The sequence below is a fragment of the Pygoscelis adeliae genome, unplaced genomic scaffold (assembly GCF_000699105.1).
Source record: "Pygoscelis adeliae isolate BGI_AS28 unplaced genomic scaffold, ASM69910v1 Scaffold227, whole genome shotgun sequence".
NCBI classification, from domain to species: domain Eukaryota; kingdom Metazoa; phylum Chordata; class Aves; order Sphenisciformes; family Spheniscidae; genus Pygoscelis; species Pygoscelis adeliae.
This window is the reverse complement of record NW_008825100.1, coordinates 448,702-469,566: the sequence shown is the minus strand read 5'-3', so window position 1 is coordinate 469,566 and position 20,865 is coordinate 448,702. Positions and strand designations below refer to the sequence as shown.

The 20,865-nt window shown below is 37.8% G+C and overlaps 1 protein-coding gene across 1 annotated transcript in view; it reads left to right on the top strand.

Annotated features, from left to right (window-relative positions):
• CCDC93 (coiled-coil domain containing 93) overlaps positions 1–20,865 on the top strand; it is a 65,014-nt gene that overhangs the window by 41,209 nt on the left and 2,940 nt on the right. Inside the window, exons 14-23 of the mRNA XM_009327158.1 lie at positions 3,323–3,385; positions 3,583–3,656; positions 4,213–4,294; positions 5,622–5,693; positions 6,787–6,858; positions 7,114–7,222; positions 10,454–10,536; positions 15,323–15,360; positions 16,770–16,854; positions 20,679–20,812. Coding sequence (XP_009325433.1) covers positions 3,323–3,385; positions 3,583–3,656; positions 4,213–4,294; positions 5,622–5,693; positions 6,787–6,858; positions 7,114–7,222; positions 10,454–10,536; positions 15,323–15,360; positions 16,770–16,854; positions 20,679–20,812 — 812 coding nt within the window. The remainder of the gene's footprint in view (positions 1–3,322; positions 3,386–3,582; positions 3,657–4,212; positions 4,295–5,621; positions 5,694–6,786; positions 6,859–7,113; positions 7,223–10,453; positions 10,537–15,322; positions 15,361–16,769; positions 16,855–20,678; positions 20,813–20,865) is intronic.

The following is a 20,865-nucleotide window of genomic DNA, read 5'->3' as shown; positions in this document are numbered from 1 at the left end:
ACTATGGCAGCACTAGATTTTAAACCTTCCTGCTCAGCCACTTACTAGACCTGACTTTTTTTTTTACTTATTTTTAAAATGAGAATAAAATAGTCTCTAACAGTGCAATAAAGTCTTTTAAATAAAGGATATTTATCCCTTCAAAACTTAAATCTCCTTTCAGTAAAGTATATGCTATGAACCATTTTTTGAAGTCTCTGACTAACATTCAAGTAACACTAAGTTTAAATAAAGCTATAGAAGTAAAACTTCTGCACAAAAAATTGGAAAGACTAATTGCCTATCCTGTTCTGTTTCTCTCTTCTTTTTTTCCAACTTTAATAAAAAGCTTTATGAAGAACCAGTGCAGGTTCTTAATGTATTTTGCATAAAAAAAGACTTTCAAAAGGTAGAGTATGACAGTGTTTTAACTGATAAATATTAGAATGCATTTCCTTTGGGACATGCCGAACTAGTTTAGTTCTTCTTAAACTGATGCATTTCTGTTTGTGTTGCCCTCTCGCATGCCCCATCTGTTAAAAATAGCATTTTTTTCATAGTCAATAGCACTACAATTGTTGTTTGCACTGTATGTTGAATGTAAACCACGTCTGTCACAATTCCTCTCCATTCTAGAGTGAAATATTAGAAAGTATTATGATATACTATAATTATGATGATATACTGCAATTAAATATACTTTTTTTTTTTTACTTGAGTTTGTAATCTTTTAACGCTTTGGTAATATGAATTTTCCATGTCTGGTTATGTCAAACATAACTTTGGTGCCCTGTCAAGATGATGACTGTTAGCAAAAAAATATTGACAATACCTAGCATTTAAATGCAGGCTGAAGTGTCAGGCTTTCAAAATCATAATATGGTCTTACAGACAGTTAAATCCTGCGTGAATTCCCATGTTGGATTGAGGTGGTTTTCCTGTAATACAATTACAGAATGAGATCTTTGGAATTTCAGAAGTGGGGGGAAAAAAGGAGGATGTTCAGTGTACCCTAAGTCATTGCAGTACGTTTCTGTCAAGCTTTAACTCTTCTTTTAAACCACAAAGGCTGTAAGACAAATGTATATGAGGGGCGATACAGATGTGCTGAGTGTATATTGTAGAATGGAGGCAGACGCAGGCTCTCTCAGCATCCGCTGTGAGCTAGCGGGTTGCAAACCTCTTCCAGATAAGCAGCTTTGTTGTCATGACTGGCAACAGTTTAGCACTGCCCTATTATAAAAGGGGGCACGTTTGCTCAGGTTTAAGGATGTTCTAGTACAGTTGTACAGATTTTGAATGGATTTTGGTTGTGTCCACCAGCTCACATCCATCTGCAGTTTTTCTGCAGGCAGTATGTAGGGGTACTGGAGGCATGCTCAGTTTGAATGTATGTATGTACTAGAACGTTGCACCACAGCCCTTGCATTGCGAGAACAGTTCGTGTTCTTGGAGGCAGTTACTCAAGCTTAATTTTAGGCAGGACAACCTAGGTACAACTGTGTGGTAAGAGTGGCATTAGAAAACTGTAACAGCTAGCTCAGGTTTCAAAAAATGAAAATGTGCCTTAGCACAGTTCTCCAGCCATGCTGTTTCCTTGATCTTTCTTGCCTAGTTGAGCAGCAAGAGAGTCTGGTAAACGAGCTTAGCAGTTGTGGGTGGCTTTTGCAGCTATTCTGTGTTGTGCCGTTATGATCTGGAAAGCAGATAGGATGTGCCAATGCAGTCTCTATGCAGTCTCTATGCAGTCTCAATGACTGAAATGTTCAAAAGCATTTTTTCTGTAGCAGGTGGCTCTTTATTCTAAAGAATTGTAGCATAGTGTGGCTACTGAATTAGTAATACTGAATATGCCTGTAACTAGATATATGTTGAGTGGATTACATTTTCATGCTTGGTGCAAGTAATTTCCTTTACCAGTTTCCCTGGCATATGAATGAATGTGTGTGCTTTCTTTCTACATACTACTGAGAAGAATAAAGCAGTTTGGGGTGGGGAGGAAATGGCTGCAAACCACACAAAATTGGTAGAGACTTTACTTCATCACAGATCTGCTTTTAACTGCCAAACAAACTTCATAATCCACAGGAAAACTTAAGTATTTTCTAAATCTGTTATCATGCTATTTGCCATTTTAACAGTTGAGGGCCCTTTAATTCTGTGTTGCTTATTTCCAGTACATAACAGTCTCAGTGCTATGTTTTTATATGGGGAAAAAAGTACTGACAGCTATAAGCCAAATATAATCCTTCTATCACTTTAGTAAAGTAAAAATTTCCTGGCTGAATTTTTTTAACCACTTGCCAAAGACGGCTTTTGAAATCAGTGACAGTCAAGACCCCCCTTTTAAAAAAATGTTTGTGAAGTTCTGGCTTCAATACTGCAGTAAGTTTCAGCAAGAGTTCTCATAACAAATAGTTCTTTAATCTTTATGTCAATTTGCATGAGATGTGGACTGCAGGCTTAAATTATTTTTTTTTCCAACTAGTTAGAATTCAGTCTATAGGTGAATTATTGGTGAAAAATATGAAAAACAATTAAAAAGCTTTCTTTTTATAAATTCAGCTGTGGAAAGAGATGAGTAGAGTGTTGAGTCACAGCTCCATGTTGTGAACAGCAAACTAAACCAGCATAAAAAGAAGTGGAACAGAAAGCCAAATGTGCATTTCTTTGCCACACTTCTGCTCCACTTTTGTAACCCATGTCCCATTTTTGTTCTTACTGTTTGCAATGTTATCTTAAATCATGAGGACTTTAAAGAAGGATGTTCTTCTAAAATTAGCCTCTCTAAATTATTTGACAAGTGAAATATTCAGTGGCATTTTGTTAACTGCCTTCTTATTAGACTTTACACAAAAGAAAACCATAAACCAGCTTGCTTATTTGGTGTGGACATGTCTATGGTATGGTGCCATGGCGCTTTTATGCAAGTCTTGAATCACCCTAACTTATTTGGAGAAGTACGAAATGGGACTCTCTTAGCCTGGTGTGAAACTAGGCCAGTATAACCAGGCTAAATAACTTTGACCAATTTAGCAGAGATTCTATCCAATAAGTTAGCATTCTGGTGACATCCATTTTGTGAAAGCTGCTGTTTATTCTGGGACGGACCTAATACATATAGAAGGTCAGGTGGAAAATGTTTGTTATTAATTAAATATTCAATCAGAATTCTTTCAATCAAGTGCTCTCAGAGTAGATGACAAGAAAGACACTGTTTGTGATTGTTGGCCTATTGTTTAATAAACAACCATTATTAACAGCTCAAATACTGCTATTCTCCATTACAGGTGTAATTAGCGTGAATATAGAATCAAACTCTTTTCTTTCTCTTTCATAATAGTTGCAAGCTAAATGTGCTGATCTGCAGGCAAAATGTACCGAAGCAAAAAAGACGTTAACTGAGGTAATCTTTCTTTGTTTTTCTGTGCACTGATTCTAGCTGAATCATTTTTGAGAAGATCTGTGTGTTTTGGGATGTACTAAGTGGTGAAGGTGTTTGGCAACTTACCTTGCTGATCCCATGGTGTGGGAAAGCTGAGTACCATGAATCATTTCATGTGTGGAAGTGTATTTCAATTTATTATTAATTGCAACCCTTAGGTTAAGAGTTCCAGTGAAAAGCTGGACAAGGAATTGGCAGCCTTAGAAACAATAGAATCCCAAGCAGATTCTAGGTAAGTTTTTTCCTTTGTGACCTTTGAAATTCTGAAAAATGATGGTTTTAAGATGAATCATTCAATGTTTCTTGCTTTGTCAACCTAAACAAATAACTAAAATTTAAAAATGAAATGATTCTCCAGCTTGCTTTCCAAAGACAGGAAAATATTACCGTAGTATTCAGTCAGAATGAAAAGTGTCAATCTGTAGTTGAAAATAATTGTAGGTGTTTAAAGCAGAAGAACCCTAGACACATTTGACAAGCAGATGAGGCCTTCCTGATTTATTTTCTTCATACTTGAAGCCTTGATCTCACATAAATTAAATAGGAGGCTGTAGCAAAACTTCCACAATAATGAGGTCAGAACATAGCAAAACCATCAAAATACTCAGTGTAATAGTACATTTTTATTTTGATCTTGGTATATCAGAGGTGATATTTGGGTTTTTAATTTACACAGATTTTATTGGAAATGTATTTAGAACTAAGCTTGTTCTAATGTCTCTTAGTGCTCCATCTGTTTAAATTAGAAACTAAAAGTCTAATGTGGTTTACTGGATCTTCAAATTTAGCATATTACAGAGTCTGCGAGCACTGGTGGCCATGAATGAAAACCTAAAAAGCCAGGAGCAAGAGTTCAAAGCACATTGTAGGGTAAGTTTTAGTTTCTTATATAAGGATTAATTTAAAACTTGGTAAATAAGCATTCTGTTTCTTCCTGATTTGTCGTTGTCATGTGTCCCTGTTGTCGCCACCCTCCACCCCACCCGCTGCCCCATTTACTGGTATTTCCAGGTTCATGTTGAATATTGCCACCAGCTTGATTCGCAGCAGAATCATGGACAGTTGCCCAGTTCTGCAGCGTATCGTATCTGCAACAAGGCTGATGACCAAGAACGTTGGAACTGGATTAACCAGAAGGAGTTGCCCCCTGCCCTGAGGCAGGGAGGTGTAAAGAAGGCTGCCAAGGCATCTAAATTAGTGTGGCCTTCAGTGTTCTGTTGTGCCTGGGACTCTTTAATAAAGGGCAGTTCCTAGACATGTAATGTCAGATCAGCCTTGTAGCGGTCACAGCTGTGGCTCTTCTTGTTCCCATTACCATTCTGCTGAGAGCAACTTGGGGTGGGTTGACAGGGAGCTCTCAAATGTAAGTTTGAGATTGGGCTGTACTAGATACCCACCTGTGCTCTTCTCAACCTGAACTGGATTGTCTCTTCCTGGATAATGCAGCCAACAGTGATCTGAGGAGAGGTACAGTGCCAAAGAGGAGGGCTTCGTGAAGGCCCCTAGCTTTGGAGCAACCCACCGAAAGAGACAAGACTGAGATGAAGCTACTGCAGTTTTCAGAGCGCATTTCAGTTTTACTGCTTAATTACCATGTTTTGCTGTCCTGTTTACTGCTGTGTTTATGGACTGCCTAGAAATATGATTGGAGAAAATTCTTTTCATTATCTTCTATTTAAATAATAGTGGGTGGGATTTAATAGAATGAAAAGAAGTAAAAAGAAATAGTGCCCTGAGGCATAGACTGAGCATAGGAACCTCATTTTCCCATACATGCTCCTTTGGAAAGCTCAAAAGATTGTAATGGAAACTACCTTGCAAGTAACTTTAGGTTCGTTCATTTTTACAAATGCCGTATGTTGCAGTCCTGTGTCATGCTATTGCTATTGTAATATTCCTTTGCTTCCTCGGTTTCATTCTCCATGTCACTCACTAGTCGTCTTAGCTGGATCTAGTATATTTGCAAGTAAGAAATAAATTTTTTCTATGGTTGATAAAAGCAGACAGTTTTATGTAATGACTGATAATGGATGCCTTACCCTTAAGCAGGAAATCCTGTTTAATCTTAGAAATTTAAATACAAAATGTGTGGTCAGCTCCACAATTTTGTTAGAGGTGTGTGTTGTCAAGCTTCCTGCTCTACCCTGTTAAGAGCATAGCTCTCAGTTAAAAGCAACATAAACTTTTTGTTTTAAAGGAAGAAATGGAGAGACTTCAACAAGATATTGAGAATTTGAAAGCTGAGGCAGTGGAAAACGGGGAGGAACAGGTAATAGCAAACATCTAAGTTTTTATTTTCAATTTGTGTTTTAAAATACTGGTTTGGGTCCTTCTGACTTCTGGCACATTCTCGTAAGCATTAAAGCATCTGTTGCAATCTCTGAAAAATTCTGTTCTCCCCGACTCGTAAAGCCACAGTTCAGGCTAATAATCATAGAAATACAGTAGGCTGAAAATAGCTGTAGTAGTGTTCATTATTCTTGCAGAATCCATGGGGTTAAGTCATAGATGCTTTTGTGCCTTTTACTGTCTTTGTAGTAAAGAAGAATCTCTGGATGTTGTGTTAAGAGCAGTGCGTACCTCTGACAAAAACAGGTCTTCCTCAGAAAGCATGTTTGTTTTGGTTGGGTTTTTTTCTTAAAAGTGGATTTATTTGAAGAATGAAAGCACAAGTTTTCAGTGGCTCAGTACATTGCATGCCATGAGCAGCTGTCAGAAGTTAGGCTTTAACACAAGTGCATCCAGACTGATGGCAATGAATAATGAATGAATAGAAAAGGAAAAGCTTGAATTACTTGTATTTTCAGTGGGTAAACATTTGATACATTTATGCCTCTGAAAGGAGGTAGATTACAGGTTCCATGATGCTGCTGTCCTGAACGCAGCATGAAAAAATTAAAATGCAAACCTAAATCTTAGTTTTTTCTGGTTTAAAAATGTATCTTAAAGTCCACAATCCAGGAAATCTAGAATACATGTCAGAGGGTTTATGTTCTGTCCTCGGCCATGTTTATCCTTAACCCCACCACTGAATCAAAGTATAAACATTCAGACAAAGAGTATGGGCAATCTTCCGATACATATCTTCATTTAAAGTGTGACTGTTGAAAAGCAGTGGAAAAACTATTGACAAATCTTAAAAACTAAAACATCAAAGGCTTAAAAGCTAGCAAAATGCACTTGTTTACAGTAAAAGATGTCAAATTTTTTATGCAGATTATGAATCATTGTTAAAAATAACAGCAAATGGTGGTGTTATTGCGGGAGCCATCAAATGGAAGATAGACAAACACAGCAAACAAACCCAGTCTGCACATTTTTGCTACTGTAATACACAATTGTTTTGGGTTCTCAAATTCTAGGAGCCAAATAAGATTATAGAACAGCAGTACAAAATTGAGAAAGATAAACTTCAAAAGATCCGGCTGTTATTGGTGAGTAACTCTTTGTAAATTTACTTGTACAAAATTATTGATGTTTTTCTTATCTTGTAACTTCTAATACTTCTTTCTGTTGTTCTAAAAGCTTTTCTGTCACAAATCAATTACCAAAAAAATTGAGCCTCAGCCAATGCTTTTTTTTTTAAAATTAATTATTTGGTAACAAAATACTGCTGGGGGGGGCTTCATCCATTTTAAGAAGAGAACAAGAAGAGGCTTTGTTTTCTCCCCTCCTAACTTTCTATTCAGGCACGAAGAAACAGAGAAATAGCCATTTTACAACGCAAGATTGATGAAGTACCCAGCCGAGCTGAGCTAACACAGTATCAGAAGAGATTTATTGAACTTTACAGTCAGGGTATGTATATCAAGCAGGAACATCCTGCTGCAGGCTAAAGCCTTGCAAGGAGGGCAATTGCATTTTAAGCATATGGCATGTAACAACAGCACTTGCTAATTTTGTGGTATTTTAAGGGTCTTTTAGTATTCATGTTATACACCCTATTTTCAAGGCTTTATAAGCTGGCTATAAGAATTTTCCTGAGGGCGAAACTTGATGCACAAGATCTCTGGAGTAAATTTTGTCTGCAACAGGTTCAGTCATTAATGACCAGCATGTTTAGAAAGTCCTTAATTCACCATTTACAAATGAGGTTGCTGTAAATTCGAGTTGTGTTTAATTAATTGCTCTTAACGTTTGATTACTTTCATTGTTTTCATTGACATGAGGTATCTGATTATAAAATGGGGAAAATGGGCTCGGGTGACTTTTTGGATAGGTATGCGTTTGCTGTGCATGGATAGTATGGAGCATGCAAACTGAATAAAATTTTAAAGTTGTTCCATTAAACTGGTAACAGACCAGTATACTTCCTGGTGTGTATTTAATGTAGCTTGTGTATTAGCACAAGCTAAAATAAGTTTCTACCAAGAAGAACTAGCTAATGTTTTAAAGATATTCTTTGTATCTTTATATATATCTATATATTCTTTTTATCTTTAAATACATGTGTGACCCAAGCTCTTGAAGGTTGCGCAGTTCTAAAATTGTTATCTAACTTTGATCCAAATCCCTTGCCCTGATGAGGCATCTCTAGTGACATAGTCATGTGCTGTCTTCCATGTGCGTGGCCTAACTCAATGCATGGAATAGGTGTACCTCTTTAGTGAGTACAAACCCAGTACTTCCTTCCCCCCGCTTTGCTGCTTATGTGCCATGCAGTTTATTTAATCAAGTCCAGCTATAAAGACAACTTTGTTGACTTTCAGTAAATTTTCTACACATTGTTTTGTCTGTCATGCCCAAGGGAATTCAGCCAAATAATCCATGGTCAGAGCATCTACCTGCTCAGTAGGTGGGGGCTTCATTTATACATGAAGTACCGAAAGATTAAGGTCAAAAAGACTTGTGCAGCTTTGGGTGTAGATTTAAGATGCTTTGAATTTTATAGGACTTTGTTTTCTATAGTACCAAATACATGTAGTAACTTAGATAACACACTGCTCAGTTGAGGCCAGGAACCTGATTGTACAGGCTAACTTTTTCGAAAAAGGAGATGAAAATCTCTAGCGGGTCTTCCTGTGAATTGTGGTATTTTTTAGAGACTTTTTATTTAGCCAGATTCAGGTGATCTTTAATAGGTTCAAAACCTATTTTTTTGAACTTTGATCTAAGGTGTGTTGGACAAGACAATCTTCAGCAATGCCTTCCAACCTCAGTAATTCTGCGATTCTGTACTAGAATGCTTTTAAGTTCCAATATTCCCTGCTTTATTTTTGACCGAACTGAAGCCTTTTCCTTGAAAACATTAAGCTGTGGTTTCAAGAGAATCAATGAGCCAATTGGCTCCTTCTTCCTCTTCTTTCTTTGTCTGCCTTACCTTACGTGGGCTCTGGTGTGTGCCCATAAGGCTCTGTAAGCTGGTACAACTTTCTAACCGAGTGGAAATCCTGAAAAGTTTTCTTTGGGTTGGTATGTGGAATCTACTCATAAAAGATCTGTGACTACCAGAGCTGCTGTAAGAAAGGGAAGAGCCGCAGGAAGGAAATGGTTTGGGAAAGGCTTCTTCCATTTGGCAGCGGCGAGTCCTGCAAAAACCGAACTAAGAGAGCATGCCTCAAGTAAGCCTGCTGGCGATCCTTGTGTTTCATGCATTTTTTTAAGAAGCAGCCTGATTTCAGCATTTGGAAAACCTTTGTGGAACATACTGAATAGCCCTTACTGATTTGTCAACCTATCCCAGGCTTTCCTGAATTCCTCAGTGCTTTCAGGCTCCCAGTACTCGGTATGCTTCTCAAGGCTACAGCATGTGCAGAACATGTGTCACAGTCATACTGTGGCAATGAGAAAGCTCTCGGTCCCGAACATCTTGCTACTGCAGAAGTAGCCACTGCTGGATTTCTGTCACTAAAACATTCAACCTTGAGTTGTGCGTTGCTGTTGGGCTTCAGCTGGAGAACAGAATTGTACAAATCAACAGTTGGACTTTCTTTAAAAATTTGGATGTTTAATGATGTGACGTGGGAAGGAGGTAATGCTGTCTGTAAATGGTTCCATTCAAAAGCCTAGTCCAGCGTGTCAGTTTAGTAAGGGTTTTATTTGAAGATGGCAGCTTGTTAGCCGTTAGAGTTTAATGTAATGAGCATGACTTCACTCAGGTTTATCTGGCTTAATCATGACCTCTGGAATAATTTTCATTATTAAATTGTTTGATCTTTTTTAACCCATACGTTTTTTCCAGGTTCAGGATTCTAGACAGTGCTTAATATATTAACCATAATAGTTTTTGCCAACTGTCCTTCTCTGTTGAACTCCTTCCTTGGGAATCACAAATATCTTAGGTTTCATTAGGCACTGAAGAACTAAAGAATAGATGAAAACTTAGCAGATTTGAGTATCAGTCATCATCTTGTAGGCCCAAAGGGAATGCCTGTCTGAGCCTTACCTTCCCCACTGAGCTATGACCAACATCTGCTATAATCACCTAAACCAGAAAGTATTATTTGAAAAGAAAGTATTATTTAATCCTAACTGCATGAATAAATTGTAAGAAGAGAAAAAAAGGCTTTAAAACAGTAAAAGCTTTCTTGGGCATCTTGCACATGTGTGGCTTGAAAAAAAAAAAAATATATATATATAGTGTATAATGCACTTTTTTTCCACACAGTACTATCATATTATCTGTTTCTTATCTGTCCCTGCTGAGTCTGTGCCTCTCCGCCACCACGGGCAAGCTATGCGAGGGCAACTGTTAGCAGCACAGCAACCTGTATGGTGTAAGGGTAAAGCTTGTGAAGGAAGGAGGAACAGACAGTGGTAAGGAAGCACAACTGATAGTACCAATGTATGTTTGCATAAAGGACTGTCAGCAGTTGAGGCTTAATTTAGGCTGTGTTGTTCTCATAAAATCTGACAGCTGCAAACCCTGCTGGAGACTTACACGCAGAGGGGATATTCTTCCAGAATGTATTAAAGAGTGTTTTCCATTATTGATAGTGGAAAGTATATTATATAAAGCCTACGAAGTGTTTTTACAGATTCTGGTTCACCTCATGCTCTTTTATTATTCTATCCTTTTTTTGTTTGCAGTCTCAGCAACTCACAAAGAAACGAAGCAGTTCTTTACTCTTTATAATACGCTGGATGATAAGAAAGTATATTTGGAAAAGGAGGTAAGAAAATGTTATTACTGTTTTCTAAATATTCAGTCTGTGGAGAAGGAGGTAAGAAGTTTTTTTTTTTACTTGGTTTTCACCATATTCAGTGGTGTCAGAGCAGAGTTTACAGTCTTTGTAAGTGAAAATGAAACGATTCATAAGAATATTTCTAATGTTGAGGGGGAAATGGTCTGTGTAAAAGAAGTGCTATTAGTACAGCATGTTTAAACTACTCACTGTGTTCACTAAACATGAGTAACATTTGATTAGCAAATATCTCTATCTTGGTATCACAAGACCAAATTACCCTCTTTTTCTCTTTCTGGTCAATATCTTTTTATTATGAACCAATGCTACAGTCAGTAACTTTGGAGGGCAAATTCTAGCTGCTGTCAGCAGCATCAGAGTTAGTTCTCAGGGTCTGAGCCTGCCTACGCTGAAGTCGCTGGTGATTTTACTGGATCAGGATCAGAAGAGTAGTTTTCATAAAAGCAACTTGGTTTTTTCCCTCCCCTCTCTCCCTACTATACAGAGTTTGGCTCTTTCTTGGGGATGATTTAATCAAGTGATTTCAATTTTTATTTTTTTTTCCAATGACAAGCATGTGACTTCAGTGAAGGTGGAGAAATAGGAGCAGTCAAGACTTGATAAAAATTACGACATTACTTTTAAAATACTTAACGTTTTGAGACTTCAGGCTTCTCTGTTTATTCTAATAAAATAAGAACAGATTAGTTAGTTTTGCATTACTTAGATATATTTGTTTAGTTTGAGACAAGCAGTAGTCAAATTTCTGACTATGTAAAGACACTTTATCTCCTGTTTTTGAAGGTGATGAGCAACCATTTCCTTCCATAAGGCAGCTGATTCTAATACATGGGCTAGATAGTTTTCAGTTTTTCAATTCAGAAAAGTCATTCATTTTTGTAGCTTCTTTAAAGGGCGTGTGATCCTGACAGTTGCCTGCCACAAAACACAACTGAAGGAATAGGTTTAAATCCAGAAATATTCTTTAACAGTTAACCTATGCTGCAGGTACTGTACCTGTGCTAAAACTGTGAGGAGAGGTAGTTGGGGAACAGGGGGAACTTTTGGCAAACAGCAGCCCTTCAGGATAGAGTAACGTTAGGCACGTACAAGAGTGTGTTAACTGTGGAAAAAGAAACCAACTTCATCCCTTCCTGACTCCCCTACTTAGTTCTACAGTAACTGAGTACAGTTTACTTGCTTTTGTTTTGATAACCTTAAAAAATGCTCCATGTGAGTCCGCTGGAAAGCTCACTGATGTTTGACTTCTGTGCAGAACTTACTCAGATATACTCGGAGATAGAATATCTTTTTCCTTTGGCAAACATACAAGACTGGGCTTCCTTACAGATTTTCTGGAGGCCAGGACGATGGAAAAAAACCCACAACCCAGAATACTGTTTTCATACTACCATTCTGAACTTTAACTTTCCGCAGTTTATCCTGGTAGGAGTATTTTAAGGCATGACTGCAGTGTCAGGGTAGATCTGGCCCTTTCTGTTGCAGAAAAGTATTATACCACTCTATGAATGTTGTCAGACTCCAAGCTGCATTTTAAATAAATTTAAAAGTAACTTCTGTGACTAGCTAATTTAACAACACTTGTAAATAATATATGTGAAAAAAAAATATCTCAAGTTCTGTGCTGAGTTGAGCCTTATGGGTTTTTTTTATTGATATGTATATATATATTTTGAGTTAGGTCAGTGATTGGTACAAAGCAGGATCTTATAGAAGTTTAACCTGCGGTGATGATTGCCGTGTGCTCTAGAAATACCTAATTTCTGGGAGAGGTTTCAGTTTAGCATGAGAGAATGCTGCTTCTAAAAATTATTCTACCTGATGGTCCCTAAGATCCTTAAATAAATTATCTTGGAATTAGTGGTGTAACTTACCTTTTCGTCTCATACCATTAAGAATTTTCCTTGAAAGTTTTTCAAACATCAACTTCCTACAAACCAACAGTGATGATACCATGTAATGTCAGTTATATACTGACTGTTCAGGAACCCTAGCTGTAAAACTTGCATCCCTGTGCAAGAGCGGGTGGTATAATGGCTGCCAGTGGTCCTGGCAAATGCCTTACCTAAGTGTGTAAGATTATCACATGTTTTATTTTTCTGTGGTCTTCCATTGTTTTTATTTTCTTATTCCAAATGGTGAAATGTGTTCATAATATATAATACAACAGGTTGCAGATAACAATATACCAGATTTAAAATACTACATTAAGTAGCAGCTACAGAATTCATATTACTTTAACTTCTCCCCGAGGCTAGAGCTTAATATAGATTTTTTATTTTTTATTTTTATTTTGAGGGCAAGCCTGCAAATTTAAAAAGCATACAGAAATTGTTTTTTGAAATGGGGACAAAAAAACAGCCGACAGAATACAGAGCAGATGTATTTCATTGTTGTATAAATCGGGAGTACTCTTGCCAATATAATTCAATGCCTTTTTGGGGGGTTTTGGTTGGGGTTTTTTGTTTGGTGGTTTTTTTGTTAGTTCCAAGCTTCACTTACATGGATATAATTTCAAAAGGCAAATAAATTGATCAAGGGTTTCTTTTATCTTGATGTCAATCACAAGAGAGAGAGGTCTTAATGTCTTCTGATGCAGTCATAACTTTGTTAAAAGTATAATATAGCTGAGGTTTCCTTGTGTTGCTTTTTGATATTAGAACCAAGGTTTCAGCAAGTAAATGTTGTCTAGTAATGTATGAAAGATGCCTTTGGCATCTGTGCCTCACAAAGATTTCTGGAATATGCTTGTGCTTTTTCTAGCGCCCCCCCCTTTTTTTTTCCCCTTTCTTTTCTCCCCCCAAACCCAACACTTTCATAAAATACACTGAGCATAATTGCTTTAAAATAACAATAGCAGGAATTGTTATACAGTGGAATTTTGGCTATAAGGGTTATAGTGCTGACGTGAAAGGTCTCTGTGAATATGGTTGATACTTTAATCATATTTTGTGAAAGATTCATTTTTAAAATGCTTGTAAACTAATTTTTTTCATAATGTCTTTGATTTTTGGGGTTTGTACACTGATTTTACTGTCTGTAATGTAACACATCAGCACTCTTACTATGCAATAGTTGTGCAGTACTACTTTTCATGACTTGAATGTTTTGTGGTATAAACGGTAATTACATTCTTAAACACATGCTTATTGGAAATATCTTGAGGCAAGGATGTGGACTTGGCAAATGTTGATGAGTCATGCAATAATTTCATTCCTCTAAGTAACAGGAATTCTTAAGCATCTTAGCTGCTTTGGAGTCTGTTCAGAATTTATTTGTTTGAATTTTTCAAAGTAAGGTCAGGAACAACTGCAGATTCTGCCATGCATGTGCTTATCGCTGTCTCAGTCAGATGGAAGACTTCAGATTTGGGAGAGGTCAGTTTAGCTTTCCATAGCAGTGGGGCGAGTGATTCTGTTTGCAACGCTTAGGTTTGTTTAGTACAGAACACTTTTAAAAGGAGAAACTGCTTGGAAGGTTTAACCACAGGAGACTTGCAAGAAGTATTCAAAGCCAAGAGAATCACATTAATTGCTACTTGGTGAATTTTAGTGCTCTCAGCAATATGTGGAAAGCAAGGAAAAAATCAAAGGCGGTAACATAGAAAATATTTAATATATAGTTTAATTAGTTGGGGAGTTTATACCAAGAGCAACAAAATATTCCTGTGATGTTGTTATAAATTTCTATTTCTGTCTTGATTCAGTGCAATGTTAGTATCTCATAGTAGAAGCCGTGCACGTGAAATGCCATTCTGTACTTTTTAGAAGTTCCTTTAACAGCCCGTAAAATACTTACAAGCAAAGCGAGTAATGGTGCATGGCTGTTTGGAAACCTGTAAAACTCATCTGCACAATGAAAGCAGTGCAGAAATTCACCTGCTGTTCCTGCACTGCTTGGTGAGTCTTTAGAGTATTGTGTGGAGATACTGGTTCCAGTCTCGGAAGCGAAAGTGGGGGTTTTTTGGTGGGTGGGTGGGTTGGTTGGTTTGTTTTTCCCAGAAGCAATGCTTTGCTCAGGCCGGTGAGCTAAGTTGCAGCTTCTTGACAGAGCTATCCTGCTAACAGCTTCAAAGCTAGCATCTTCAGTACTGTTAATACAATCTGGGTTTCTTTTGTTTGGGCGGTGGGGAGTTATTGCTTGGGTTTTTTGTTTTTGTTTGCTGGGTTGTTGTTTGTGTGTTTTTTTTTTTTAAAGGTATTTCTTCATTTGCTATCCTGTCTGGCTTGTAAGCATAGTCAGGGATATGCCTAAGTGAAACTGTTCTGCTTGTCACTACAAGTAAGACTAATGATGCTAACCTAACGTAGCCACGACATATGCTTGTGTGCCCTCACTGTTGAACGCTGGATGACTACCTGGAAGTTCCTTGTATGTCAAGTTTCAACACATGTTGAACAGATGTATACGCCATTTTACTTCATTGCTTTAGTCTGGAAAGTCGTCACGCTGGAAAATTCTCGGTGGTATAACTGGGCATCAGTAAAATTAAAAATCGCAGCTGTGGTCCAAGACTTGCTTGCTTCCCGTGGCTCCCCCGCTGGGATAGATTTTACTAATACAGAGGGATCATGGTTTCTCTTCCAAAAGAAAGCTCATTGTGATTTTCATTTGGCTGACTGCTTGTCAGGGCAAGATCTATATAGTTGATTTTTTAACTTTAATTTCACTTTATTGTCCCTGAAAACTCCTAGAAGAAAGACAAATGTATAATTTCTTTTTTGTTTTTCCCCCCCCTCCTCCTAATTCACAGGTTAACTTACTGAATTCTATTCATGACAACTTTCATCAGTAAGTAATGGTCATTTTTCTCTTGATAGCTGAAATGAGTAGCATGGTTGGAAAAATGGGAGCGGGCTTGAGTTACAGAGTCTAAGAAATTGTTAGAGTTTTTTATTAATGTAAACTATTTTCTAAAATACTTGATTAATTCTGTTTAAGCCAATGTTTGGGGAATCAAAGACTTGGGATTACCTAACTTTTATAGCCAACATATGTTTTTAATATCTGGCTCTTCAGTTGCAGTTGTGGAAAGAAATCATTCAGTCATAATTTTCCTGGCATTAATTTAAATATCTTTCTCCATTTTGTGAAGTTGTGGTTATTACATTATGTACAAAACATTAGACTCAGACATATTGCAGACATGTTTATTATAGACTAAGTCTGTATTTAAAGGTTTCGATGAAGTGTGAATGCTTTAGGTAAAATCATGGTTCCCTTGGAAGTTCCAGGTCAAATATCACTCTATGATGCAGCCAGCATTTTTTTTTTGTGTTTTTTTGACTTCACAAAAAAAAGTCCAGTATGAATTTTTGTCACAACAGTACAATTCAGTAGAGTCATGGGGGAGGAGACGGCCACTTAATAGTTTTAAACAATTCTTCCTATTATATCTTTTTATAATTCTGTTGTGAAATTACAAGCTGCTTTTTTTTTTCCACAGTAATTAATTATCTCTTTACTCACTTCGATACACTTGTGTCCTTCTGTGTTTGGTCAGAAATTTTTTTTTTTCTTCCCCCTATTGTGATATCCAAAACTTTTAATTACAACAAAAAACAGGAATTAAGTATTTCAGATGTTTTCCTTTGCAGCAGGGATTGTAGATCTATTTTGCTCAGTGATTAGATCCTTTTGATTCTGTCCAGTCAGTAGAAACAAATGCAGTAATGGACAGTTGGGTTTTGGATTCTTTTTTTTTGTTGGGTGGGTGTGCAGGGGCAGGTGTCTTATTTTCTTTGTTTTATTTTTCTTAATCTGTTTAAGATATGTTACAAGTCTAAAATTACTTCTGGGCTTTCCCTATCAGGGCATGAAATTACTTTTTAGAAAATTTACTGATCTACTAGTCCTCTACTTGCCGCCTTAATATTCACAGCAGCTGCTTTTCTTAAAAGTTTGTGCTTTTGGTTGGTTAATAGCAATTGATTTCTGTACAACATGTGAGAGAAAGGAACAGACTTAAACCGACAGGGAGAACACTTATGATGAGCTCTGTAGTCTGTTCCCATCTCTTTGATAGTTTATACCAGCTGAAGGAGCTGCGCTGTTACCTGAAATCAGTGATTAAAAAGATGAATTTTTACATAGAACACTAAGCAATGTGAATTCTTGGACATGGGTAAATATGCAAGACAACTGTAGATGAGACACGTTGTCCTACATCCCTGTCAGTTGTTATCTTCTTTTCTTTCCAGAGCAATGGCATCTTCTGGTTCTCGTGAGCAGTTTTTACGGCAGATGGAGCAGATTGTAGAAGGCATCAAACAGAATCGGATGAAGGTCTGAAACTCTTCTCACTTTCTTTGCTAGAACCTGGGAATTATTTCAGAAAAGCCTCTTGGATAGTGGGTTTCTCCATGCATAGTTATTATGTGAGGTGCAAATTCAGCAAGCAACTAACAAGTATTACTTATTTTCACATCCATAAGAAACTGCTCACCACTGAAATGTTAATGAATAGAGTAGAACAGAGGTATTATAACACTTCTCCCCAGATGGGAAGCTTATACCCCTTAACTTCGTTATTGGCAGTGTAGTGATGTAGGTGCTTGAAACAGCTGTATGTCACTGAAGTCAGTGAGAATTCTTCCATTTGGTTTGCGTGGGCGCAGTCAGACCGATGTCTCGGGCGCGGTTTCGCAGGCAGCTGGAGCTGATTGAAGCTGCTTTCTGCTGCTGAAGAGGGTCAGCAGCACCTCACAGAGTCCCAGCCATCAGCTTCCCTTGTCCTGGGTGCAGTGCTCAGCTGACACCTTGCTGAATCCACTCGGGTGGTTTTTTGTTGTTTTTGTTGGTTTCAACCTGATTCAGAAAAGACTCAGCGTTGTGTTATGTCCACATAGTAAGTGAAAGGGGTTTGTGGGTGAGCAGAGCCTCAGTGCTCATTCGGAGAAGATAAAAATGCTTCCAGTAACCTTTGGGGTCTGTTTTGTAAAAGCACAGCCTCAGTGGACTTGTGTTACGTGGTCTTGGGGCAGTGCAACCATGAGGTCCAACAGTGGCTCCAAGTAAAGCTGTCCACAGGCATATTTGCATTCAATGGGGATAGGCTTAAGTACTTCTTGATAATGGTAGTTACTAACTTGTAGCTATTGTGTTGTTTTACTCTCTTTTATTTTCATAGGAAAATATGAATATGTTCGCTTAAGTCCCATAAAGGGGCTTTGAGATTCTTTTCTCTATAGAGCCAGAAAATTCTTGGTAGTGGATTATAGCTGTTCTTTATCTGAGTTTAAATGGAAGTATGATAGACTATAAATCAATATATACTAGAATGTGTACTGAAATGCAGTCTGTCCAGGTATTGGGCTGTTTTATCTCAATAGCTAAATAGAAACTTCAAGTACAAAATACAATAAGCATGTACTTATAGATAAACAGAATGGGATGGAACTCAAGCTGTAATAAAGCTCTCTTGCACTAATGAACTCCACTATAAAAATATGAGACATTTACTATAAAGTGCTGTGTTTGAATAGGTGGCTAGTTCATTGCCTTTTTTTGCAATTAATTAGTTTTATTTGCTCAATTTCTTATTTTCAGAGAGAACAAAATGACGGCAGAAAAAATAGTGATATCAGTGGTTGTATGTATGGGTCATCTTTCTGTCATGAAGGCTGTTGACATAACGAGTGACTCAGGGTCAAATTGAGATTATGAAAATACTTTAGAACAGCGCAATTCTGACTGGTGAAGATGAGCTTGAAGATAATTACATTTCTTTCTTTTTTGAAAAGTGACATTATTTTAATTGCTGCAGCAAGCAACTGCCCTAAATTGAAACTGTCCAGGAGTTCAGCGTGTTGCTTTGTGTCTTGTCCTGCGTTATGCATGCAGAAACGGGTAACAGCACAGCAGACGCAAGGAGTGAAAGCAGACTGAGAGCTCTGCTGTGACTTACTTCAGGGTCTTGCAATTGAACTGTTAAATCTTTGAAGTCCATAAAATCATTCTGGACTCTCCTACTGTATTCTCAAATGGAACCAAAACTGTCAGCTGCTTCACGTACAGATAAGGGAGAGGGAAGTAAATGGGAGCTATCATGTCAGATGACTCATTATTTTGGGAGAATAATTTCAGCATCTCTGATGGTTGCTGAAAGCAATGGCAGCTCACATCACTTGGGCTGTATTTCTGCACTGGCAGTTTGGCCACTGGCATATTGTGAGAGAGTTCACAAGTGACGTTTCATTCCTCGGTGTAGGTGTCTGGATCAGCAGGAGGTGGCAGTTACAACTAATGGGGAAAAACAGAGTTTCTGAATGAAAAAGCTAAGCTTATCTCAATTGAGAGAAAAAAATTGATTGTTAGTGATGGAGTAGATAATCATTTGGTACCTTCTCACAGTTGATTTCTCAATGCCAGTGAAGATACTGACAACAAAAGGATGCTAAGAAAGTTTTAACGATTCACATGGTTCCTTGGGGAACAGCTCTGCTGCAAAAGGGAAGGTTTCCCTATTCTTCACCTAGGAAATGTCTCTTGGATGACTTTCTCAACAGACAGGCTAGTTGTACGCTGCAAGGGTTATTCATCCCCGAGATGGTTTAGTCTTATCTATTTGACTTCTGTCTGCAGTGCATTAGAAGTGCTCACAGTCAGTTTCACGATTCACTCTGAAAGTACATCCACTTTGTTTTCTGTACAGCCCTGAAGACCTTCCACCTGAAGAGAAATTTCAGTTTTCAAAGCCCATCATACTGTAACTGCATTGTAAAAGAGGCCTAAGGAGAAATCAGACATACTTGTTACCAAGAACGAGTAACTTGCGAACAAGCATTTCAGTGTGATAACAGATATTCGTGAGGCTTTCCGAGGACAGAGCAGGCCAGTTTCTACTGAGAGGACTATGTCAAGAGATTTGTCATGGTCATGCATAAAGGAAGAAATTTATCAAAGGGTAGTAATAGGGTCTTATCTCTTCACAAGAATCTAGTTCCTAGATGTTTTAGCGATGCTGTTTTTAGCCTCATCCTAAAGGAATGGGACACATGTGGTAATGCTTTCTTCTGCATTAACACATTTAACGCTTTTTCTTCCTCAAGCAAAACTTTAAAAACCTACTGGCCCTGATAAGTTACATTAGGAGAGATTCCCTGATGTTTTGGACAGCAGTTGGCTTTGTAAAGGAGACGTACCTTGTTAGCAGTGTTCATACTCAGGGGAAGTTTGGGATCTGTTCATTTCTTTCAGGCATAAGAATCAGTAAGGTCAATGTTGATACATAAATCTAGAAATGCAGCAGGCTCTGCTGCTGTGGAACTACCTGCTTGTTTGGGCTTCAGGGGACTCCTGCAGTTTTTGGAATTGCATTTTTCCCTGTCAAAATTTAGGTGGTGAAAGCCTGTCAGAGAGAATGCAAAAATAATTTCTGGGGAGAGGAATACAACAGGGCTTTTTTAATATGGTTGTACCCTAGCACCAGAGGGAGGGAGGGAAAATTTACTCTCTAGACTAGCAGCAAACTTGTCTGTGATGGAAGAACTTCATTAGAACTACCCCTGAGAGGAAGGCAGTCTGTTCTATACTAAGAACCAATCCTCTTCACAAGTAGGGACTAAAGTTATGTTTGTCACAACTTTGGCACAAGGAGAAAAGAAAAGAGATTGCTTATGTGTGGGTCTTGAGCAAGTACAGCACTGCGTAGGAAGGTAAAGATGTCTCCTGCCCTCCCCGATTGATACAACTAACATAAACAACCAAATCAAGATCTCAGTGTTGCATCAAAAACCTTTTTTTTTGGTGGTTTGTGTTTTGGGGTGGTGGTTTTTTTTTGTTAAGTAATTTCCCTGTGTCGTCATTGAGGTAGAATTGTTCAGTGAACAAGATTCCTGGCTTGCAGAGATGTGAGCCTTAGTTTAATTCTGAATGCTACCTATAGTGCCACCGGTACTGAGACTTTGGCATTAGTTTTTTAATTTTTTTTTTTTTAAGAGCTGGCCCAAATGTTCATTGCATTTAAAGCACAAGCCAGGGGTATCATTTACGAAGCATCTGTCTCCCATTTTCTATTTTAGATAGTTGTTCCTTATACAGTATATACGTGTGTGTTTGTATATTCCTTATACAGTATATGATCTCTTAGCCTTCCTTTTTACCAACAGATGGAAAAGAAGAAACAAGAAAACAAAATGCGAAGAGACCAGTTGAATGATGAATACTTAGAGCTTCTGGAGAAACAGAGGCTTTACTTTAAAACAGTGAAAGAATTTAAAGAGGTAAGAACACTTTTGCTAATGTAAACTGGCAAGTGTTCAGTGACCCACTTTGCCTTGTGTCATGGTTTAACCC